The 25,466-nt window shown below is 41.3% G+C and overlaps 1 protein-coding gene across 3 annotated transcripts in view; it reads left to right on the forward strand.

Annotated features, from left to right (window-relative positions):
• The window catches only part of Bili (FERM domain-containing protein 8 Bili), a 51,233-nt gene extending 27,984 nt beyond the window's left edge, over nt 1–23,249 (forward strand). For 2 of the 3 annotated variants that reach the window (XM_086551960.1, XM_086551958.1), the window contains exons 2-13: nt 1,820–2,007; nt 4,030–4,080; nt 5,465–5,787; nt 7,217–7,393; nt 8,684–8,858; nt 9,844–10,005; nt 10,453–10,641; nt 11,996–12,125; nt 13,533–13,691; nt 14,204–14,318; nt 16,435–16,536; nt 17,570–23,249. In XM_086551960.1, the coding sequence (XP_086408086.1) occupies nt 1,820–2,007; nt 4,030–4,080; nt 5,465–5,787; nt 7,217–7,393; nt 8,684–8,858; nt 9,844–10,005; nt 10,453–10,641; nt 11,996–12,125; nt 13,533–13,691; nt 14,204–14,318; nt 16,435–16,536; nt 17,570–17,613 (1,815 nt within the window). In that variant the 3' untranslated portion in view covers nt 17,614–23,249. The remainder of the gene's footprint in view (nt 1–1,819; nt 2,008–4,029; nt 4,081–5,464; nt 5,788–7,216; nt 7,394–8,683; nt 8,859–9,843; nt 10,006–10,452; nt 10,642–11,995; nt 12,126–13,532; nt 13,692–14,203; nt 14,319–16,434; nt 16,537–17,569) is intronic. The other variant, XM_086551959.1, reaches the window with a different exon arrangement.
• The last annotated feature ends 2,217 nt before the right edge of the window (nt 23,250–25,466 follow it).

A 25,466-nucleotide genomic window follows, 5' to 3' on the forward strand; every position in this document is an offset into this window, starting at 1 on the left:
TGTGTGACGTCATCGCTCTCTCTATTTCGCTTTCTGTCTCTATCTCTCTATCTATCTCTCCCTCTCTCTCTCTCTCTATCTCTCCCTCCCTCTCCCTCCCCTCCTCTCTCTCGTTCTCTATATTTTTCCCTCTCTCTCTCTCTATCTCTCTCCCTCTCCCCCCCTCCTCTCTCTCTCGTTCTCTCTATTTCTCTATTCCTCTGTCTCTCTATCTCTCTTCTGCTGATACGAATATAGTAGCTATAACCTTTGGAGTTCGTGACGTCACTCGAGAGTCCCTCAAATATTTAAGAACTTCCTTGTGTGAGGAAAGTTATTTTGGAACATTGCTCCCTTTTTCTGACATTTGTTCGGCTTTGAAACGAAGTAAATGGAAGTTTATTGTCTCTAGCATCAATGATTAAATACAAGAGAGAAGATAGAGTGTACCTCTGTATTTAGGGGATCCTCCAAAGGTTAATGGGATCTTTCAGTGAAGGCACATTCTAGAAGCCACGAGAAAAAAAAAACAAAAAAAATACAATAAAATGTATATATATGTATATATATATATATATATATATATATATATATATATATATATTATACGTTTAGGTTACTTGTAACTCGCACATAAACACACACACATATATATACATGTGTATGTATGTATATGTGTATCTTTCTCTCTCTCTCTCTCTCTCTCTCTCTCTCTCTCTCTCTCTCTCTCTCTCTATATATATATATATATATATATATATATATATATATATATAACCATATGAATATATATATACATAACCACATGAATATATATAGATATATATATACCTACCTACATATTTATATATATATTCTCTCACACACACATATATACACACATATGATATATATATATGAAGACGAACCAAGAGGGTGAGCCACGGCACAGCTGAAGCAAAGTATTGACTCGCTCCTCAATATAACCTTTTTAACCGGCCGAGATATTCCTAGCCGTCCTACTGCTGTTAATGCAAAACCCAATTATTATTTTTAGATCTTCTTTAAATAGAATGTCCACGGAGCACGCACATGCATAGTTGAAATTACTTGTGGTTCCATAGTTCTCTTCCCGTTTTCATTGGAATAGTTTGTCCCGTTTTCTTTTTCTTTTTTGGGGGGTGACTTATTTTCAGAATAGGAACTTTATAATGAAATACTGGCGCTAGGGTTGAAAGAGGGAGGAACTGCTGTAGGAATTAACTTTATATGATTTGCATAGCTATGTATTTATATGTTGAATTGTTAGTTTTATGTTGTTTGTTTTCCTGTGTTTTTGTTGACTGTTTCTCGGTATTTTCACTCGCACAAATACATTCGCATCACATATTTTCATCCCTAGTTTATAAGCTTATGAATATTTTTACATTCATATGTGTTTATATACTTATCAATGAGCAGCGTGTGTGTGTGTGTATATATATATATATATATATATATATATATATATATATATATATATATATATATATATATATATATATGTATATATTATAATATATATATGTGTGTGTGTGTGTGTGTGTGTGTGTGTGTCTGTGTGTATGTATATATATATATATATAGATAGATAGATATAAAGATATATATAATGTATCCATCTGACATATATGTAACTAATACATAGATAGCTAAATATATGACCTTACACACAACACATTTAGCACGCCATGTCGGCCACGCCAAGCCCAAAAAAGCTAGACCCCCTCCCCCAAAGCCTGTTATTCTTAGCCTCTAGGCCTACTACCTCCGACGAACTAACCACAAGCAAGATCTTCCCTCCTGCCTCCGCCCCCATCAGCCCATGCCCTTAGGGAAGATGTCCGACTACGGCTTCGAAGAAGAGAGTGGCGGGGGAGGAGGAGGCCTTGGAGGGGGACACCAGACGGACGCCGGCCAGAACTACATCACTGTCATTCCTGTAGAGTACCCGGCGCGGAGGCCCTACGGAGACTACGATGCCTTCCCGCGTTCGGCTACCATCTCCAGGTGGGTGATGGGGGGTTGGGGGTTGGGGATTGGTGAGGGGGGAGGGGTTAGTGGGGTTGATGAAAAGGGTGGGGGTTGGTGAGGGGGGAGGGGGAGGGGTTGGGGGTTAGTGGGGTTGGTGAGGGGGGAGGGGTTAGTGGGGTTGATGAAAAGGGTGGGGGTTGGTGAGGGGGGAGGGGGAGGGGTTGGTGAAGGGGGTGGGGGATTGGGGATTGGTGAGGGGGGAGGGGTTGATGAATTGGGGTGGGGGTTAGTGAGGGGGGAGGGGTTGATGGAAGGGGTGGGGTTAGGGGGGCTGGTGAGTGGGGAAGAGGTTAGGGGGGTTGGTGAGGGGGTGGGGTTTATGAAGGGGGACAGAGGTTAGTGGGGTTGATGAAAAGGGAGGAGGTTAGTGGGGGTTGGCTTTGGTGAGAATGAGGGGGTGGAGTCGGGGTTGGCTTTGGCGAGGGGATAAGAGTATGGATTAGAGTCGGGGTGGGAGTAGTTCTTTGGTGAACGAGGTTGGGATGAAAGGGGGTTGTCTAAGGGGTAGGTAGGTGTTAGAGTGGGTTAGTCTATGACTCTAGTGAGAGGTTGGGGTTGTCTGTGAGGTTAATTAGGTATAGGAATGGGTCGTAGGGGGTTACATCCGAGGGAGATGTGGGGATGGGGTTGTCTTTAACAGAGGTGTGGCCGTGGGGTTGTTTGAGGATTGAAATAGAACAGGTGCGGGGTTGCCAGTAAAGTAAAGAATAGGCAGGGTTGTCTATGAGAGAGGTATAAGGGGGTGTGGGGTTATTTTCGAGGGAGGTAGGTAGCGGGGTGGGGGGGAGGGGTTGTCCGTGAGGTGTAAAGAGGTTAGAAGAGTTGTTAGAGTTAGTAGTTATAAAAGATTTTTCCTTTCATCGATTTTCACTGTTATAAAGTACCGGCCATAACTCTCGGTAGGGGTTGTAATATACTGTGTGTAAAGTGGTGGTTCAAACTTACAATGGGAGTATCAAATGGTATTTTTATGGTATTTTTTATGGTAGTTTAAGGTTATTCATTAGAAGGGCATTATAATTGTAAAAGTTTTGCTATCAGTAGGAGACAGTGTTGGTGTGGTAATGATAACGATAGCTTATTTTAAAAGAGTTTTTATTGCTGCATTAGAATAAGCATTAGCAAGAACATCATCACCTGTTAATTAAAGCTATTAACCTGAAGGGTAAAAGTGCTAGATATAAAAGTAAATAAGTAGTTGTAGTAGCAGTAACAGTAGCAATAGTAGTAATTGTAGTAGTAGAAGCAGTTACAGCAGTAGTAAACTTGTTTCAGTAAAGCATTATTGACTCATACCAAAAAGCTTTCAGTAGTGATTTTTAACCAGTAGTAGAACATATTTCAGTAAAGTTTTATCAGGCAGTGGCCATAATGACATACCATGCACATGTGAAGAAGTAAAACCACTGACTTGTATTTTTAACGAATTCTCGCTGCCCAGGACTCGCAGGTAAGGCCTCAGAGGGCTAGGTAGAATAATTTCATTAGTTTGCTTAAAATTAGATTACATGAAAGTTTAATTGCATTTTGGTTCAGCTGGACCTGAGGGGGGATGTAGAAAGCGATTTGTTACAGTTGATTTGCATAAAGTCGTCTTGCATGGCACATGTTAGTTGTTTGTTTATCATCTCATTCACTGATTAATTAAATGTACCACAGCAGCACAACGCAGTTATTTAACAGAATAGTGTCCACCAGCACAAATCCTACTACATACAGTTTGGCGTTGCATGTTACAATCGTAACTTAGGGAGGTATTTTGTGTAATGCAATGAACAGAACCATGAGTTAAAGTTCAGTTGTAAGTTGATGAACTCCACATGTTTTCAGCAACTTTTACCTAGACGAAGCTTTTACATAAAAAGATATTCTCAAATTAATTCATGAAAGTATTCAGAATCTGGAAAAGACAGTGGCTCGCATGTGGTTATGCTAACATAAACATCTATTATCCAACTGAGGAAAAAACACATCCATTAATTCCCGTTTTCTGTCCAGACGACCTCGAGGGGAGACTGATGCATTTCCACGGTCTGCTACGATATCCAGGTAAGTGATGGAAATGCAACAAAATCATACGTTCGTGGTTTGAGTTCTCGTCTTAATATATCTTTTCACAGAAGGTTAAATAAATAGTGTTTCTAGTGTCAACTCACAAAGGGGATCAAGCTGTTGGAATTCCCAACGTGCGTGATGTACAAACAAATTCTTTTAGCTTTCGTAATGAGATTTTGACACGCGAGAGAATATTAACGTTAGACATTCTTTGGGGGTGTTATATATTCTTTTTGCTTAAGAATTATATAGCGGTTAGTAATGAGAACTCTCGTGTTCATGTTTTTTTCAAAATGTAAGCACTTATGTTAATCTTATTCTTACCGATTTTTTTCTTCATTAAAGTAGGTTATCTTTGCAGTTATTCTAGTTATTCCAGAAAATAAAAGGAAAATGAGACCCCATTTTTTACCAATCTCTTGGAATCTCTTATAGTAAAGATTATTTATCATGTCTAGGCTTCGTGTCACAATAGGAACCGTGAATTGCGAAAAAAAAAAAAAAAAAAAAAAAAAAAAAAAAAAAAAATCTAGATAAAACGATTTTTTAAAAAGAAAGCTTCACCATCACTAGTTTATCGTCATAGTTCAGTGACACCAACTCGACTAAAATAACAAACTTTTAATTGCAGGGAGACCCAACTTTGTCCTTTTGTCATATAGATGGCATATACTACCAGACATTAATTCGACAATCAATAACTCGTATAGATATACAGGGCTATTTACCATGGGGCCATAGCCAGCCAGACAAGGATAAACCACACAGATATAGACCTATAACCTTCTACAAATCGCAAAGGATGCACGAAATGAATATAGGCCTATAGATACACGGCCGTACAGTTACATGCACACCGCAATCGTTTCATTATATTGTTTTGATCTATAGACACACACACACATACACACACACTCACACACACACACACACACACACACACACACACTCACGCTCACACTCACACACTCACGCACACACACACTCACTCACTCACACATACACACTCACACACGCACACACACTCACACATACACATACACACTCACACTCACACGCACACACACACACTCACTCACACATACACACTCACACTCACACTCACACTCACACACACACACACACACACACACACACTCACACTCACACATACACATACACACTCACACTCACACTCACGCTCACACTCACACACGCACACACACACACTCACTCACACATACACACTCACACACAAACTCACTCACTCACTCAGCCCCCCTCTCTCTCAATCCCTCCCTCCCTTCCTTCCTTCCCTCCATCTCTCTTTCCCTCTCCCTCCCCCTCCCTCCCTCCCTCCCTCCCACGCCCTCATTCAACCCGCCCCTTCCTTCGTCAGGGAGTTCCTGCGCGAGAGAGCGGACTTCCTCCGTGGCGACTACAAGGGCAGCGCAGACCACCTGGACAAGGCGGCCGGATTTTACCCCAGCTTACCGCCGCCGGCCTTCGACGTGCCGCCCATGTCCTTAGACCCCGAGACCCGACGCCCATCCACCCACCTGATGAGCACGCCCGCGCAGACGAGTGTGGCGTCCATGCCGGTCCACTCTATGCCCACGACCACGAGCGTGACTCATCCATCGGTTCCTCAGACTGCGGCCACCCACCATCACGACGACCTCGATAAGACCAACAAGAACGACCACGATAGGAAGAGTAAAGGTGGGTTTTCTTTTTCTTTTTTTCTTCGTATTTTTCGTTTTTTTCTATAAGGGGGAGGGGAGGGGAGGGGGAGAAGAGATGAAGATGAAAGACTCTGGGAGAGAATATCCTGAAGAGGAGAGAAACTGTCGGAAAAGCCGTTGGGGGAAAGGAAATGTAAAGAATTTCAAATTTTCAAAATATAATGTTTTTCATTCTTTGCATTTGTTGCAACTCCTAACTGCTGAATTAGAAGAGTATGGTATAACGTTATCGAAACTCATTCTAGAAATAAAGAATATTTATAATTAAATAGGTCACGAATAATGGCATTAAAGAAAGGATAGCAGAAACGATATATTTGGCCTTAATATAAGAGTCTAGGAATCATTAGTATTTTCTGTTATGATTAAACACTCAATATTATATAAACATTGTATCAATTATGTTATTTTATATTATATTATTAAGATGTGATCATAACAATCATAATCCTAATAATCATTATTATCATCATCCTCATCCTTATTTTACGTTCTTTTCCTTCACTTTTTAAACTTGAGTAATAAATCCATCAAGGAAATTTGCATATATATTTAAAAAGCTCGGCCGTTAGTTTCCGTTTTCTGTCTGGTGGGAGATGAGACAAGAAATAATGTTCAGGGGAAACCATGATAAAAAGGATACAAGGAGGAGATTATAAAAAAGAAGAAAAAAAATGAAGTAATTATCAAAAGCAAGGATAGTTTAGTGTAGATAATTGAGAATGTGTTGGTTTCGTTTTATTAATCGTTATTATATTTACGCTAAATCATGAAACAGTCTTTACTGTCAATACTGTTATTGAAAAGCAGTCAGAACTCCAAAATAGGAAATAATATTTTGTCAATTCACCGGATTAATCATCTTTCATGAGTAAATATAAACTGTAAATATGTTTTCAACCGTAAGTAAATATTTATAACAATAACAATAGCCATAAAACTTTTATTTGACAACACAATATTTTCCTTAATTTGTTTATACAACTTTCACACACAAAAAAAATATATTAAAATTTCTAGATTCTTTAAATTCATTATTTTGATAACAATAATCAATATTTGTTAAAACAGTAGTCACATATTTACAATAACTTTCATTTCAAAAAAGTTTTATGATTTTTTCTTTATCCTATATTCATAGCAGTGCTGACTTCGCCTAAATTGTTTACTTTCTCAACATCTCATAATACAGCCACAACAGCACAAGAAGTTCAATCAATCAATCTTATTATCAAACGTATTCGAATCAACAAACCCAGGTGGCTTCGAAACTCGCCCCTCTTTTGATGACCCACAGACTTTTCTCTCCCGTAACTTCTTCCCCCTCGCAATCTTGTTTATCTTAAGGAATCTTTGTTTTATCATGTTTTATCGTGAAGAATCTCAAGGATCTTGTTCCTCCTAAGGAATGGTAGAAGTGTGTGTGTTCCTTCACTCCCGCGTGGCCGTTAGACTCCGGCTCGAGGATGGCGCCAAGATCACCGCCCAAGAACTTCAGTCGATGGTCATAGAGGAGGAGGACGTGACTCTGCCCAAACAGGCCATGGAGGTGTTCGCCATCTGGATGGTCTCACCGGTTCTTGGTGCGTTTGCTGGGTTGGAGGGAAAGTGTGTGTTGTGTGTGTGGATGGGTGGGTGTGGGTGTGTGGTGTGTTGTGTTGTGTTGTGTTGTGTGGGTGGGTGGATGGGTGTGTGTGTGTGTGTGTGTTGTGTTGTGTGTGTGTATTGTGTGTGTGTGTGTGTGTTGTGTTGTGTGTGTATGTTATGTTGTGTGTGTTTGTATTGTGTTGTGTTGTGTGTATTGTGTGTGTTGCGTTGTGTGTGTGTGTATGTTGTGTTGTGTTGTGTGTGTGTGTTGTGTGTGTGTATTGTGTGTGTTGTGTGTATGTTGTGTTGTGTGTGTGTGTGTGTTGTGTTGCGTTGTGTGTGTGTTGTGTTGTGTTGTGTTGTGTGTGTTGTATTGTGTGTGTTTGTGTTGTGTGTTGTGTTGTTTGTGTGTGTGTGTGTGTGTGTTGTGTTGTGCTGTGTGTTGTGTTATGTTGTGTGTGTGTGTTATGTTGTGTGTGTGTGTTTTGTGTGTTGTGTGTGTGCGTGTGAAAGAGAGGAAGAAAGAAGTGCGTTTACTGTTTTGAAGGAGGTATGGAAGAGTGTGTCGATTGATAGATAGAATTATGTATTTTGGAGAGAGATCGTGATATTGTGTGGTCGGGAGAGAGAGAGAGAGAGAGAGAGAGAGAGAGAGAGAGAGAGAGAGAGAGAGAGATGGAGAGAGAGAGAGAGAGAGAGAGAGAGAGAGAGAGAGAGAGAGAGAGAGAAGAGAGAGAGGAGAGAGAGAGAGAGAGAGAGAGAGAGAGAGAGAGAGAGAGAGAGAGAGAGAGAGAGAGAGAGAGAGAGAGAGAGAGAGAGAGAGAGAGAGAGAGAGAGAGAGAGAGGAGAGAGAGAGAGGGGGAGAGAGAGAGAGGAGAGAGGAGAGAACACGGAGAGGAGAGAATTGAAGAGAGAGATGGAGAGAGAGAGAGAGAGAGAGAGAGAGAGAGAGAGATGAGAGAGAGAAGTGAGGAGGAGAGAGGGAGAGAGAGAGAGAGAGAGAGAGAGAGAGAGAGAGAGAGAGAGAGAGGGAGGGAGAGAGAGATGGAGAGGGAGAGAGAGAGAGATGGAGAGAGAGAGAGAGGGAGAGAGAGAGAGAGAGAAAGAGAAAGAGAAAGAGAAAGAGAAAGAGAAAGAGAAAGAGAAAAAAGAAAAAGAGAAAGAGAAAAAAAAGAGAAAGAGAGAGAAAGGAATAAACACATAGTCAAATAACGAATCAACACCAAGCAAGCCACGCCCCTCGCACCCCAGCCCCTAATGACTCCCTCTGCCAACCCCGCCCACAGAGATCCAACTGAAGCCCTACCAACGAGCCCTGGAGATCCGGCGCCAGTGGGGGGAGCTGCTCAAGAGATTCACCCAGGTGCCGGTGAGGGCGCAGGATGCACGCTACGCTTACGAACCCAAAATGGTGTTGAGGAGAAATATCTTCTTTAGCAAGAGGGACGAAGTCAAGATTAGGTGAGGAGGTTCTTTGAGGGCAGAGATTTTGGTGTTTTGTTATTGTTATCCTCTTTATTGCTGTTCTTTTTTCTTTCTTTGGTATGTCTGAGAGGTGTAGGAAAATTTGTGGAATTATATATTTTTTTCAAGTCTTTTGATAAAGAAACATGAATAGAAAGGGAAAAAAAAACTTTTTTGAGGGAGAAACTTATTGTTTTACGCCTTTTTGAATATTTATATATTCGGAGAAGCAGGAGACATTTTGCGAAATAGTTAAATCCTTCAAGTTGCATGGCTCACGAACATTAGGGAAAGAAGAATATAAAAGAGGGATGACTATAATTCCTTTTGTTGAATTCTAAAAGCTGCAATGCTCGGATTACTTCCCAACACGCAGTATTGTGCACCAGTGGATGGCCCTTCATACTGCAGACTCTCGAAAAAAACACCCATCAGTGTGGTCTTATTCCCCGTGAAAGTATTATCCCTGCGAATCACACGCCACGACCAAACAAAATCTTAAATTTCTGGACTGACCACACGGAGCAGCAGGTGGTCATCTCCGCACCTAACTTTGGGGAAATTATTTCATACGTTGCGAATCTCAGTTTTGCCAGTCTTATAGTTGTGTGATCGGTGAATTATACAAAACTGTTCATTTTTGTTGTTTTTAATTGGCCATTGTATATTTTACGGATGCCGATACATAAGTTGAACCACTTAAAGATAAAAAATGCGGACAGAGAGAGAAAAAAAAACAAACAAAAAAAACTCGAAAATATTACAGTTCCCTTTTCAAGTCTTTCCACTCGTCCCTGTCCCATACACCCTGATCAAGCCAAACTTTAGAGAGAATTCCCAACTTGATAATGAAATCTAAAGATTCCCGCATCGTAAATATCCTCCCGTTTTTCCCTCAAGAAAAAAAAAAACCGCGAAAATATAAGATTTGAAAAAGCTCACCAAATCCAAAGGCAATAACACGGACCCTCGACCCACACAGAGACCCGAAGATCTTAGAACTCCTGTACGAGGAAGCTCAGTGGAACATGCGGTCGGCGCGGTACCCATGCGAGCTCTCTGATTACGAAATGTTGGCAGGAATCCAAGGAAGGCTGGAGCTGGGACCTTACGACCACACGACACACACGCCTTCCTTCTTCAGGTTGGTCTTGGGTCGATTTATTAGGTGATTTATATATATCTTCTTCGATGTTATTTTCTTGGATTTTTTGTGACTGGGATGTTGTGAAAGTGTATGTGCAATGCTCATTCTTTTATTTATTAAGGTGGAGATGCGTTTGGGTGGTTGGTAGTGACTGGATGAATACAAAGTACGAATAACATGTGTATTCTAGATAAGTACCAACCAGTCAGTTATCAAATAGTTATCACCGTTTACCCGTCATCAGTCATAATGAGCAACCAGATCAAATGCATCTCAACCTGAACACAAAACGAAGGAAACAAATAGCGTAGCAGAATTCTACTCACATATTTCCTGCAGCAACAAGAACAACAAAAATACCAGCAACAAAACTTTCCGCGCGGGACGGAATCTTCGGCAAACTCCCAAACAACTTTTTTTTCTTCTTTCCTTCTTCCTTTCCAGACGTCGCCTTTTGGACTACCTTCCCGAACACGCTTGCAGACTCAAGTTCAGTGACCTGATTAGCTTTAGTAGCAAATCCACGCCGGAGATTCGGATAATCGAGCAGTTCCGGTCGATTCCGAGCAACGTCACGGCGAGGAAGCTGGTCAGAAAGTACCTCGAGTTCTCTTGGTCCCTTCCTTACTATGGGTGAGAGATGGCGTTTTGCTTTTTTTTGGGGGGGGAGGGGGAGGGGGGTAGTATTAGAACAAAGGATGAGGGGAGGAAGAGGAAGGGAGAGGGTGTGGTTTTGGGTGTGGGTGTTGATGAGGAAAAGGGAGAACGTGAGGGCAAGGATGAGGATAAGGGAAGGGCAAAGCTATACATAAGACATAGTAGTGCATAATATATCTGATAAAATGCCGTCCTCTATAAAGGATGTAAGAGGGAGAGGGAGAGGGAGAGAGAGAGAGAGAGAGAGAGAGAGAGAGAGAGAGAGAGAGAGAGAGAGAGAGAGAATGAAAAAAAAAAAATATATATATATAAAGCAAACAAAAAGAGACAAAGAGTCCCTCTGAATCCAAACAAACACATCTGAAAAAAACAACAATTGTACACAAACACCACAAACCCCCCCGAATATTAGGCTATGCTAGGTAAGGTAAAGTAAGGCTAGGCTAGGTAAAGTAAAGTAAGGTTAGGTTAGATAAATATAAAATAAGATAAGGTTAGGTTAGATGAAAATAAAATCAGATAAGGTTAGGTTAGATAAAAATAAAATAAGATAAGGTTAGGTTAGGTAAAATAAAAATAAAATAAGATAAGGTTAGGTTAGATAAAAAAAATAAAACAAGACAAGGTTAGGTTAGATAAAGATAAAATAAGATAAGGTTAGATTAGATAAAAAAAATAAAACAAGACAAGGTTAGTTCAGATAAAATAAAATAAGACAAGGTTAGGTTAGATAAAACTAAAATAAGACAAGGTTAGGTTAGATAAGAATAAAAAAAGATAAGGTTAGGTTAGATAAAAATAAAACAAGACAAGGTTAGGTTAGATAAAGATACAATAAGATAAGGTTAGGTTAGATAAAACTAAAATAAGACAAGGTTAGGTTAGATAAGAATAAAATAAGATAAGGTTAGGTTAGATAAAAATAAAACAAGACAAAGTTAGGTTAGATAAAAATGAAATAAGATAAGGTTAGGTTAGATAAAAAATGAAATAAGATAAGGTTAGGTTAGATCAAAATAAAACAAGACAAGGTTAGGTTAGACAAAACTAAAATAAGACAAGGTTAGGTTAAAAAAAAATAAGACAAGGTTAGGTTAAATAAGAAATAAAATAAGACAAGGTTAGGTTAGACAAAAAATAAAATAAGACAAGATTAGGTTAAAAAAAATAAAACAAGGTTAGGTTAGAAAAAAAAAATAACACAAGGTTAGGTTAGGTCAACCGAAACATCAACCTAACCTAACCTAACCCATCCCCCATCCCATATCACAACGCTCCCTCTTCCCTGGCCTTAGATAGACTAACTTCCCTCGCCCCTCCGCCCCTGCAGGAGCGCGTTCTTCCACGGGCAGATCGAGCAGCCGACGAGGGGCGTGAGTTCGTGGCTGCCCCGACCCGACCTTCCCGTCTTGATTACGATCAACGGAACGGGTGTCAGTGTCATAGATCCCAAGAAGTCGGTGAGTTTGGTTCTTCTTGTGTCAGTCGTCTCGTGTTTTTTTTTTTTTTTTTTTGGGGGGGGGGGGGGTGGGGTGATGTTGGTTTGTCCTTGTTGAATTTTATTTTTATTATTATTTATTTATATTATTTATTTTTTTCTTTTATCTCGCTCTGTCTCTTTTTTTCTGGTTTACTGTTTCCTTTTTTTTCTTTCTCTCTTTCTTTCTCTTTCTCTCTTGTTTCTCTCTTTCCTTTCTTTTTTTTTTCTCTCTCTCTCTGTCACTCTCTCTCTCTCTCACTCTCTCTCTCTCTCTCTCTCTCTCTCTCTCTCTCTCTCTCTCTCTCTCTCTCTCTCTCTCTCTCTCTCTCTCTCTCTCTCTCTCTCACTCTCTCACTCTCTCTCTCTCTATTTCTCTCTCTCTCTCTCTCTCTCTCTCTCTCTCTCTCTCTCTCTCTCTCTCTCTCTCTCTCTCTCTCTCTCTCTCTCTCTCTCTCTCTCTCTCTCTCTCTCTCTCTCTCTCTCTCACGCACACGCACACACACACACACACACACACACACACACACACACACACACACACACACACACACACACACACACACACACACACACACACACACACACACACACACACACACACACACACACACACACACACACACACACACACACACACACACACACACACACACACACACATACAAACAAACAAACAAACAAACAAACACACACACACACACACACACACTACCTCTCTTCCTCTTTGTTTTTTTTTATACATATATATAACTCCGAAATTTGGATTCATGTTCAGTGCTCCCATAAACGTTTATGTTTGTTCTTCTCCAATCATCCTAGTGCAGTTTATAGAGGAAAGACACTCCCAATGTTATTAGCTCAACTAACGTCATTTTGATTGAGGGGAGGAAAATGCATCGGAAATAAACAAACTACAATGGACGACAACGAAAAAAAAATGTAGCTAGAGCAACTTTATAACTTTACAACCTCCCTCACAGAATTCCTACACTTCAAACACTTCACACACACAAACCTCAAACACTTCAAACACCTCACAAACCTCAAACCTCACACACTTCAACCACCTCACCAACCACAACCACCTCACAAACCCCAACCTCACAAACCTCAAACACTTCAACCACCTCACAAACCCCAACCACCTCACCAACCCCACAACCCTCACAAACCCCACAACCACCTCACAAACCTCAACCACCCACTCACAAACCCCACAACCACCTCACAAACCTCAACCACCTCACCAACCTTCCCAACCCCACAACCCTCTCACAAACTCCAAACACTTCAACCACCTCACCAACCCCACAACCACTCTCTCACAAACCCCAACCACCTCCCCAACCCCACAACCCTCTCTCTCAGCCCTTCCGCCCTTCCCCAGACGGTGTTGCTGAGCCTACGGTACGACGAGCTCTCCTGGGACTATGCAAGACCGAGTAACGAGAGGAACCCGCACTGCCTGCCGTGTTTATTTCTCCAGTTCGCGGTCGTAGAAAACGGGCGGAGATTCTCCAAACTGCTGCAGATTTTCTCCAAGCAGGTAGGGGGGGGGGGGCTGCGGAGGAGGACGGGGAGGGGAGGAAGAGGGAGGGTAGGGGGGGTTGTGTGTGTGGGGGGGGGGCTTGGGGGGGGGGTTGTTTTGTGTGTGTGTGGGGGGGGGGATTATGCGTGCGTGTGTGTGTGTGTGTGTTTTGATTTTTGATGGTTTAGGGTGATTGGTTTAGTGATGGTGGTTTTAATGATAGATATAAATGATGATGGTGATGATGGTGAGGATGTTTTTGTAGTGTTACTGATAGTGATGATAGTAGTGATAATAGTGATGATGATGATTATAATGGTAATAAATGTAATAATAATGACATTAATGATAATATTGATATTGATATATATGATAATGGTAATAATAATCATAATAACAAAAACAGTAATGATGATGATAATAATAATCAAAACAAATAGCAACAATAATACTGATAATAAAAGCAATTCTCTCAAAAACTACATGCCTAACGACCCCCCCCCCCTCCGCGTCCTCCCCCCCCCCCCCAGGCAATCATGATGGACGCGCTTATCAGTACCTTTGTGGACGAGCTGAAGCGACGGGCGGCGCAGTACCCGGACGACCTCGAGGGCCACATGCTCGACCACGGCACCGAGATCGACGGTAGGCACTGGCCCTTCCCTTCCCTTCATTTTCTTTCCCTTTTCTTTTCTTTTCTTTCCTTTTCTTTCCTTTTCTTTTCTTTCCCTTCCCTTCCTTTCCTTTTCTTTCCTATTCTTTTCTTTTCTTCCCTTTCCCTTCCCTTCTCTTCCCTTCATTTTCTTTTCTTTTCTTCCCTTCCCTTCCCTTCCTTTTCCCTTCCCTTCCCTTCCTTTTCCCTTCCCTTCCCTTCCTTTCCCTCCCTTCCCTTCCTCTCCCTCCCTCCCCTCCCTTCCCCTCCCTTCCCTCCCTCCCCTCCCCTCCCCTCCCCTCCCCTCCCCTTCCCTTCTCGGCCACGCCTTGTTCTTCGGTTTCATAGTTAGTGTGTCATGGCGGGCTCTTAGGAAGAAATTCCATCTAGACTGAGTGTCTCTCCAGCTCTGCCGAGTGAGGCTACGCTGCTACTGTGCCCGTCTTGACATCGTAATAGCCCCCGAAATATAGCTCTCTGCACCTTAGCATGGGGCCTATGCCTCATGCCCATGCTGGGTGATAGACTGTCAGGCTCCAAATCGACAAATTGAACTTCAGGAGTGAGCGATCGTACTTTTAGATATAGAGGTGAAATTCCCGATTTGTAACCTAACTTCTTTGCCTTCATTGGTTCTAAAGGAGAAGCAGAGATAGATCCTCTAATTCCTCGCTTTTGTTTGTAAATATTTTGTGCGAATCCTAGCGCAAGCATATACGATTTCGAGTTAGTAACTTTCTCCTGTGCCATACAACAGGTAGTGGGGTAACATCGCCAGGTTATACTTTAAGGTTTTCTTGTCTTTCGGAAACCTATAAGTAAGAATATGATCAAACAAATTCCAGAGAATTCAACATTACACATTCCCTTTATCAATTAATTTAGTAAATTAAACCAATTACGAAGATTAAGTATGGATTATAAGAAGGATGAAGAAAATGGTCTATCTTGGAGGCATCAGCTTATTGTCACAACACGTAGGAAATCATTATACCATGTGTGTGTGATGTACAGAATGCTGTTTTGGAGACAAAGCCAAACTCATTGAAAACTATAGAAGTCATGAAAATCCATGGTCTATCTCAGTCTTTGCTTTATTGCACAAAAAAACATCGCATAGTGAAGGCCAGAGAATGTCACTTGTTTGTTATTATCCTCCCATCTCCCCCCCTTCCCCCACCCCACCTCCCCTTCCCTTCTTCCATCTCCCCCCTTCCCCCACCCCACCTCCCATCCCATACCCCACACCTCCCCCACTTGTTTGTTATTGTCACTGGTCTTGACTTTGATTATTTGTGCAAAGGTATTTTGTTGACTTGTTAAGTTACCCAAATAGGATGAGCTCTATTGTATAGTGTGTGATTAATGCCTGACTGAGGGACCTCTCACACCATGAGAAGCTCTGTCCGATTGGGTATATACTTTTTACAGGGCAAATGCTGTTGTTCTCTCTCCCTTTCTCTCACCCTTACTTTCTCTCTTACTTTTTCCCATTCCCCGCCCCCCTCTCTTTCCTTCTCCCTCTTCTAATGCTTCTCCCTCTCTCTCTTCTTCTCCTTCCTGTCTGCATCCCCCCCACACTCTTCATCTCCCTCTCTTTCTCCTCTCTCGTCTCCTTCCCCTTCTTTCTGTCCCCTTCCCTCTCACATTCCTCCTCTCCCTCTCCTTCTCTTCCTTCTTCCCCTTCTTCCTGTCCCCTTCCTCTCATCCTCTCCTCTCCTCCTTCTCCTTCTCCCCGTTTTCTTCCCGCTCACCCTCTTCCTTTCCCTTTCACTCTATCCATCCCTCCCTCCCTCTCCCCCCCTCCTCTCCCTCTTCTCCTCTCCCTCCCTCCTCTCCCTCCCTCCCTCCCTCTCCTCCTCTCCCTCCCCCCTTCCCTCTCCTCCTCTCCCTCCCTCTCCTCCTCTCCCTCCCTCTCCTCCTCTCCCTCCCTCCTCTCCCTCCCTCCCTCCCCCTTCCCTCTCCTCCTCTCCCTCCCCCCTTCCCCCTCCCTCCCCCTTCCCTCTCCTCCTCTCCCTCCCCCTTCCCTCCCCCCCCCCCCTCATCCCACCAGCCAGCACTCCCTCCCACCCACTGACCAATCGCCCGCCCTTCTTTCTCTCCCTGCAGACGTGTTGGTTCCGCTGTCCACCGTGTCCCGGAAGGAAGTGCCAGATGCAATCCTTAGCAACAAACTCCATCGTCTTTCGCTGGCAACTTTCACCGAAGATGGTAAGTGGAGAGGGGTGGGGAGAAGGTGGGGGGAAGGGAGGTAGGGTGGGGTGAGGAGGGAGGGGATGTTGGGGTGGGGGTATGGGGTATGGGATGGGAGGTGGGTAAGGGGAGGGGATTTTGGGGGGGAGGTGGGGGTGTGGGGTATGGGATAGGAGGTGGGGTGAGGGGATGGGAAAGTGAGGGGAAAGGTGGGAGGTGGGGTGGGGGAAGGGGGAGAGATGGGAGGAGGGGATGAGAGGTTGAGTGGGAGGTTGGAGGTAGAAGGAAGGAAGGAATGGGAGATGGGAGATGGAAAGTGGAAGGAGGGAGGTGGAAAGTGGAAGGAGGGAGGAGGAGGGAATGGGAGCAAGAAAGAAGGGGAGGAGGAAATAGGAGGTGGTGGGAATGAGAAGGAGGGAGTGGGAGGTGAACGAGATAAAGGAGGGAAAAGGAAGAGAGAAAGGAAGGAGGGATGGGTAGATGAGGAAGGAAAGGGAGGTAGAAAGAAGAAGAAGGGGGAGGAGGAAGGAGGAATAAGAAGTGGAAGGAAGAAGAGGGAATACAAGGAGGAAAGGGAGGAGGAGGGAAGGGATAAAGATGAGGAAAATGCTTGGTAAATGTATGAGTAGAGAGATGCAAATGAAGTACTTTTTTCTTATCATTACATATATATGTATCGTTTATTTTATTTTCATATTACTATTATCTACATTATCACCGTCATTATTAAAAACATTGTTATTATCTTCATTATCATCGTCATCATCATCATCATCATCACCACCCTTCACCTTCACTACCATCACCACCACCACCATCATCATCACCACCCTTCACCACCACCACCACCATCATCATCACCACCCTTCACCACCACCATCACCATCATCACCATCACCACCCTTCACCTTCACCACCACCACCATCAACATCACCACCCTTCACCTTCACCACCACCATCACCATCATCTTCCCGGACCCTCTCCCCCCCATCACCCCATCGTCCATCCACCCACCATGGCACCTCCCTCACGCCCCCCGTTCCCCCCAGGTCGCTGCGTGGGGACGATGGGCTCGTGGCAGTTCGGCAGATGAGGGGATGCCCTCGACTACGTGTGACAAACCACCATCACGCCCGCGCCCATAGCCCCGCCCACCATGACCTCCTCCGCCTCCACCTGCTCATGGACGTCCGGTCCGGAATCCACGCCTCTCCTCCACTCCTGACTACGCTTCTAAGATTATTTTTCCCTTTGTGGTAGATCCAGGTCCTCCGTGCGATCTTTGGATAGGCTTGGGGTCCTACGGTTTCCTTCCCGCGTCCCCTTCTGGGTTTCCTTTGTCCCCTTCTGGGTTTCCCTTTTTCTGTTCTGGTTTTCATTTGTCCCCTTCTGGTTTTCATTTGTTCTGTTTTTTTTGTTTTCCTTTGTCCCCTTCTGGGTTTCCCTTTTTCCGTTCTGGTTTTCATTTGTCCCCTTCTGGTTTTCATTTGTCCCCTTCTGGTTTTCATTTGTCCCCTTCTGGTTTTCATTTGTTCTGTTTTTTTTTTGTTTTCCTTTGTCCCCTTCTGGGTTTCCCTTTTTCTGTTCTGGTTTTCCTTTGTTCTGTTTTTGTTTTCCTTTGTCCTGTTCTGGTTTTCCCTTGTTCTATTTTTGTTTTCCCTTGTCCTGTTCTTTTCTTCTTTTCTTTTCTTTTTTATACTATCTCGATCTTTTTTATCTCCCGAATCGATGTTCTTCCTCCCTTTCTCCCTATTTTCTTTCTTTTTTTCTTCGGTTCTGTAGTTCCTGCTCTTCCATGTTATGTCTCCCTGATTTTCCTCCTTTCCCCCTCCTTCCTTCCTTCTTCCCTTCCTTCCTTCTCCCCTTCGTTCCCTCTCCCCTCCCTTCCCCCATTCCCCTTCGTTCCCGCTCCCTCCCTTCCCCCATTCCCCTTCGTTCCCGCTCCCTCCCTTCCCCTATTCCCCTTCGTTCTCGCTCCCTCCCTTCCCCCATTCCCTTTCGTTCTCGCTCCCTCCCTTCCCCCATTCCCCTCGCTAGCTGGATCTACCTCTCGTTGTGATAAGTGGACGTGGCCGATTCCGGAAGACGCTTCTGTGAAGGAGCTCCGGCTTTTCTGAACGCCGCAATACACACGTGGATGACCTGCTGAGCAACGCAAGCTAGTACAAACGAACTAAAAAAAATATATAAACAAACAAACCGAGACGTGAAGTACCACAGTCACCGGAGCTTCCCAGGAGAGACCTTGAAGGAGGCGCCCCAGGAAGCTATGGTGGGCTTCTGGAGATTCCTCAGTACCCTGACAAGGAGAACCGATATCCTGTGAACTGCAGGACCTTGAAAACTAAATAGATCAGCCTCAGGAAAGAATCAAAATTAAAAAAGGGCGTGATAGTGGTGTGTTTCCATGATTTTTTATTTGTAACGATATAGATAAAAATAGAGAGAGAAGAAGAAGAAAAAAAAAAGATAATCAAATAACGTTGAAATACAGTAAACAGCTACAGTATATGGACGCCCTCGAGGCAGGTTGGAAATCTGTGAGAATGAAGACATAGTAAGAACAGGGTTTGTCACTTATGATCAACGCTGTTCAAATCTCTGAGTGATGTTCATTTGCTTCTCTTCAGCATTTCGATTGTATGTCTGCTGTAACCAAACGCACAAGGCAGAGCAAACCTGTAAAAGTGTGCAAGGCAAACGAGAACGAAAGAGAAAAAAGAACAATTATTTACATCTGCTGGTTTAATACGAATTCAAAAAACTGCTTCTTTCACGTACCATTATACTATCTGAATGTCACCCTTGAGTGTATCACTACGACGGGTGATAGGCGGAAAACATGGCATACTGATTTTTCTACTGTATCATTGCTGTATCAACACTACACCTAAGTCACACCTCACACATCGCTTTACCCTTAAAAGGCTACACATGTCTAGTTGCCTTATTTGCATACTTTGTATATATCATTATGTATCCACAATATACCAGTAGCTAACGTTATAAAAGAAGAAAAAAAAAGGTGTACCTCTCGCGAGAAAAAAAACAAACAAACAAAAAGCCAAAAAAATTAAGGTATTATTTTGCGTATCAGATTGCCGAAGTGTTACGGACATGTTTGTAACATGTTTTACGGATCAGCTGTTATACCCTATGATTTGATCTCAATATCTAGCAACGCGTTCTTGAGAGTTAAAGAAAAAGGAAGCAGGTTTGTATGACACACCCGTCTGACAAGCTACGACCTCTGACCTCTGGACTCTGGACTCTCCTCCTCATGGCGTGCGAGCAAGAGTGGCAGCTTCATAATAAGTAATCTTAATTATATTTGTATTCAGTAGTGTAGTTAACGGAATGTTTTAATACTATGGCTTCTGGATAACATACATCCATTTAGTGGATAGGACCAAAGATCCCCAAAGACATCATCTTTCTCATGTTCGGAAGACGGAATTTTTAGAGAGCGGGACAGTCGTCCTATCCGGAACAAACACTCGGTTTTAAGAATCTCTTTTCCCATCATTTCAAAAAAAGAAAAAAAAAAAAAGAAAGAAGAAAAACAAAAGTCATGTATGTAGCTTTAACGGCCAGAGTTTATTAAGTGCGGACTTCCCAGCGGATGAACCTGTCCTTCTCTCTAAAAGCAAGTCCACGGACGTCAAACCTTTAATACTTTAAGGCCGAAGTACCTCCGTCGACTACGTACGTTCCCGACGCGGCTGCAGCGCTTGTCGACGTCTCCGCGTTCAGAACCCCCCCCCGGCCCCCCCTCCTCCGCTTCCCGTCGGGGAGTTCCTGTCGGGGGAGTTCGAGCGAGGGCGTTGGGTCGCTGCCTCTGCCGTCGGTGGCCACACAGACGGAGGGGGCCTGAGAACCAGTCATCGTGCCACAGAGCAACCAAAACGTGTTCGTTTGTACTTTGCGACGTGATTGCAGACCGCGAGGGTAACTTTAGGATAGTGTGGAGTATGATCGATATATACCCTTGCGATGTAATATAGATTTTTTTTACGACTGTTGGTTTCATATGTTGTATATAAGGAAGTGGAATGTGAGAAGCAAATTGTAAGGATGTTGTTCGTTTTTTTTCATTTATGTTTCCGATAGATATTTTTTTTTTCTTTTTCTTTTGGTATATATTCGTAAATGACTGACAAGAGCCTCTTCCACAAGGCCGTGCGGTGGGAATGTGTGTACGATAGAGATTGTTTCCTACGTCTACGAGAAAGTGTACTTAAAAAAACAAAAAAAACAAGACACATCCTAATGGTAGTGTTTATGATGACCATTTTTACAACAGCTTCCGTGGGGGTTAGGGGGAGGGGAGGGGAGGGGAGGGGTGATAGGGTACACTCGTCTTTTAATATATATATATATATATATATATATATATATATATATATATATATATATATATAAAACAAACAAACAAAAAGAAAAGAAAAAAATGAGTTAGATTGGTGTTTTTACCTTTAAAAAAAATACATAACTAATAGTTCTTTGTCGTCAATGGGTTAGAATATGCAACTACGAATGTAAATAGTGAGAAACAGTTAATAGTAAAGAAGGAAATATCTCACAGACCGCCTTGTACACCGATATTTCTATGAAAGAATACAGTATTACCCTACCTGAAGCGGTGTTCAATCTTGAGAAAAAATGACTGTACCCGTCAGTGAATTGTGTAAAAAAAAAGTATTTTAGATGTTCGAGAATGTAAGGCAATAATCATTAAGTGTATTCCACGATCCTTGAGAAGTCTGGGGCTGCAATTGGTATTCGAAACAGCTTGCGATTTTAAGCAACGGATTTTCCATATTATTGCCTTTTGTGTAGTCTGATCCATGGGGAAAAAAAGGAAAAAAACTTCGACGTTTTATATTGAGGAATTAATTATCATGATCATTCTTGCGACGGGGTAATGAATTAATCATTACCGTGATAACAATCGGGAAAATAATATGGTTACAGCTTTCAAACTATTCGAGAGAAAGAAAGAAAATGTGAGAAACAGACATTGTTTTTTTTAAAGTTAGTCGAGCTACATGAAACAGGCACAATGTAATGAGAATTATCATATTCCTTTCTGTTCCTGATAGTAAAAAAAAAAGTGTAATAATCACCTTTCGGACAGGAAGTGGTCAATAATATTTTTCGGTTCCTTCACTTACGTCTTCATTTCTTATTCTTTGGGTAGATTTTCCTTTGAGAATCATAGAAGAAGATGAGCCAACGTATACACTAATGTTAAACAGACTTATGTCAGTGCAAACACAATCGCCACCGCCCATAACGTTAATTAATGTGAACTGCAAGAACAATTAACTGGAAATCCCTCGATAGTTCTGGAAAATACTGTGGCCTTTTTAATTACGCTTAGAACAATATTATATCTTGTTCATATTTTCACACGGGGAAGAAAAATAATAATAATAATGGTTTACGTTTTACGAGAGGCTCACCGTGGAAATAACTAGGACAAAATACAGGACAGAATAGTACTAACACAAACCGCAAGATTGATCTAGAAATAGAACACCATTGACTCCTATTAAGCATCCCGTTCGTTGATTAGCTCGAGTGCTTTTGAGTTTTGAGTTTTGCGTTCCGTTAAAAGAAAATGGCGTTCCGTTAAAAGAAAATGGAGACATGTGGTACAGTATGCTTTCATTTCGGACCTCGACTTTTAGCTTTTTTTTTATTAGTGTACATTGTACCTGTTTGCCGGCTAATGATATAGTTATGAAAGACCTTAATTCAAAGGAAGAGAGAAAATAAAATCGGTTAATATTTGCCTGATAAGTTCAGCTGTTTCTCACAAAAATACCACAAAGTTAGACCGTTTCAATTCTATGCAAATGGCTGATGGATTATATAAACATAGAAAGATCCTTTACAGTCTTTTGGTAAGCATTGTTAATGGAAAACGTGAAACATGAGAATTGGCATATGATTTCTATTATTTGATGACATTAAAGATTCTCGCTCATTCACTGCACTGCCATTTTACTACAAAACCATTATTTTCCTCTTTCAAAAAGCCATACAGCAGAACCAAAGACAGTAAATCATTGATATATATATTAAAGTGTTTGAAATGACAACTCGAAGCTGCGGACCAACGTTTACAAAAAAGTCTAAAAGAAAAGTGATACAGTTTTTATACGTCTACAACCACGCTTCTCAAATTTTGTATGTTTTCTCTGCTTCTGAAGAGAAAAAAAAAGAAATAAAAGGAGTAAGTGTGAGGCAAAGAAATTAAAAATCCCCGAATCCAGCAGGAAATTATCGTATTTGGAGCGTCACACCTACTCCTGATTTTTAGACTTGGGGGTAAACGATGGCCGCCGTTGAGGGAAAATGGTTCGAGTGGGGGTAAATATAGGACACTACAATAAATTAGGGATCAAAACCAAAGTCACAACCTAATATAACCATTAGTTCAACACTCATGTATTGTCGTTATATATTTACTAATCGCCATATGGACAACCCATGCTGTTTTCCAATGAGTGATCTCTCTAGTATTTCCTCTAGTTGGCCCATAATTCCCCGTCTTGATCCATATTTTTTTCCTTTCACGGAGCTGGACTGCTTTTGTTGTTCTAAATGATAATTTTGTACCATGTGCATGTCACGACTACTTTATATCAGTGACCCTAATCAATGTGTATATATATCCCAGTTAATCCTGTGATGATATTAATAAAACTTTTATACCCGAAATCTCTTTGTCTTTTTTGTTATCCTTTTCAGTTTTCATTTAGACTGATTTGAATCAGTAGAGTGAGAATGGTTTCATTATATGTAATTCAGGGGTCTATGAACAGGGTCTTGGCGAACTGAGTATAATATATTCTTCTAAAACCACTGAATTTCATGCCGATTGTAATTGTTCTCTACCGGGAGTTTGTATTTTGATATTTGCAAAATTATATTTGGTTAACACTAAACATCAACTCTCAGGGAAGACTTTATCATAATCTGCTTATCTATTTTGTGTGTTCTACATTTAATATCTTATCTTTACGAAACTCTTTTTTTCTTCATTAATCAGTTCGTACCTTGGACAAAACCCTGTGTTGTTTATTTGTCTCTTCCTTCCAGACATAAGAGGAAACAGAAAGTCAATCAAAATAATTATTTCAACTCTTTTATGAAACAGAGAAGCAGATTGTATTCACTTACTCCAAATTTTAATATGTTTCAAATACTACTGCCGGACGAGTCGCCATTAAGTTTAAACATTTATAAGATAAGTTCATATGGTATTGACGAATGAATCTGTACCTAAATAATTAACAGCAAAACACAATTAAACAATTCGGCAATCAGCGTAGGGCAATGATGGAAGGAAATAATTTCCTGAAATAGGATTTAGCATCTTACTCTGGAACAGTAAAGATATAAACTATTCTGCAATCCCCACAGAGAAATATAAGCGAGAGAACTTCGGAAATGCCACAGTTCTCAGGGGTGAATACATTGCCCTCTCTCTCTCTCTCTCTCTCTCTCTCTCTCTCTCTCTCTCTCTCTCTCTCTCTCTCTCTCTCTCTCTCTCTCTCTCTCTCTGCTTGCTGTACTTACACGAAAATCACTAGTTGCAATCTCTCTATTATACGGCTTAAGAAACAGGTTGAGCAAACCTGATGGTGCTTACAAAAAAAAAAAAAAAAGTTGTAATGTATATACTGGGAGTATACTTTTACAATGCATAATTGTAGATCAAGGGCATTTATTGCAAACATGAATGGCCACTTCTCCGACCCCGAAGATCATACAAATCATCAAGGTTACTTTTAAAACTAAGAAATTGTAAGAAATACGAATTTAAAAATAGTTTTCATATCTATTTCATATGTTCTTTTATATCTCTGTTGATTTGGACAAGTGTGGAAAAGCATGAGTACACGATAGCTTTCTGTCAGAAGATCAAGGTCAGAAGATAATCAATATCTTATTGAAATTCTAATTAGAGAAAACTTGAATTTTGAAATCAACAATCCCCTTTACTGAACTGACAAGCAAATATTCCACATAAATGCTATCCAACAAATATATCGAAGCTTTTTTAGTTGTTTTATTGTTCAACGTAAACGCTTTTTACTTGAGGAAAAAAAAAGTTGCTTCATAGCTATTTTGAAGAGCATAAATCTGAGTATGTAAACAAGCCTTCCCAGAAAACTTGATTAAGTGAAATATTGAATAGCTCTTAATGTTTCGTATTTATCATGGTCGTGTAGTTACTTTCCTGTTTCATTATATTTCAAATATAATTCAATCTTAGCCGTCTAATGTACAGCGCAAACATCAGTTTTGATATATATCAAATATGTTTTTTTTTTTTCTGAGTGGAATTTTTTAGTCCCAATTATGTTTTTCTTTCTTCTTCTCCCTCTTTTCAACTGGTTTTAAAATACGTTCCTTTGTCATTTTTCCATTAAAGACACATTATACTGTATATACATTAGATTGCATTGTCCTATATATGTTTAGTTACATCCAATCTACCTTTGACTCAAAGATGATTTCTTTTGTTTTTTATTTTTTGTCAGTTCAGGCTTTCAAATTCGTAAAATTTACATGTACTATTTGTATATGCTCTCTAATGTCAAGATCAAAATAATTTACATAAAAAGTTATTGCAACAGCACTTTTGGTAGAAATATGAAATTTTTTCTTGTATTACAATTCTACTTAGCATTGGAATTACATTTTTCCGTACCAAATATACTGTTAGAGTGTGATTGTTTATCTGTCACTGTAAATATATTTTATATGAGATTTATAACTTCACTATTTGTTCTTTCATTTCGCCACAATGGAAAACAAAATACATTCATTTCACTGATCTTAGACACTTTCAGTAATAGAGATATATAACCGAACTGGCTCTAAGGTAAAGTCATAGTCGAGTGGGTTCGTACGAAATAACAGAACATA

The sequence above is a fragment of the Penaeus japonicus genome, unplaced genomic scaffold, assembly GCF_977035675.1.
Source record: "Penaeus japonicus unplaced genomic scaffold, GWHDUDI00000001_assembly GWHDUDI00000026, whole genome shotgun sequence".
NCBI classification, from domain to species: Eukaryota; Metazoa; Arthropoda; class Malacostraca; order Decapoda; family Penaeidae; genus Penaeus; species Penaeus japonicus.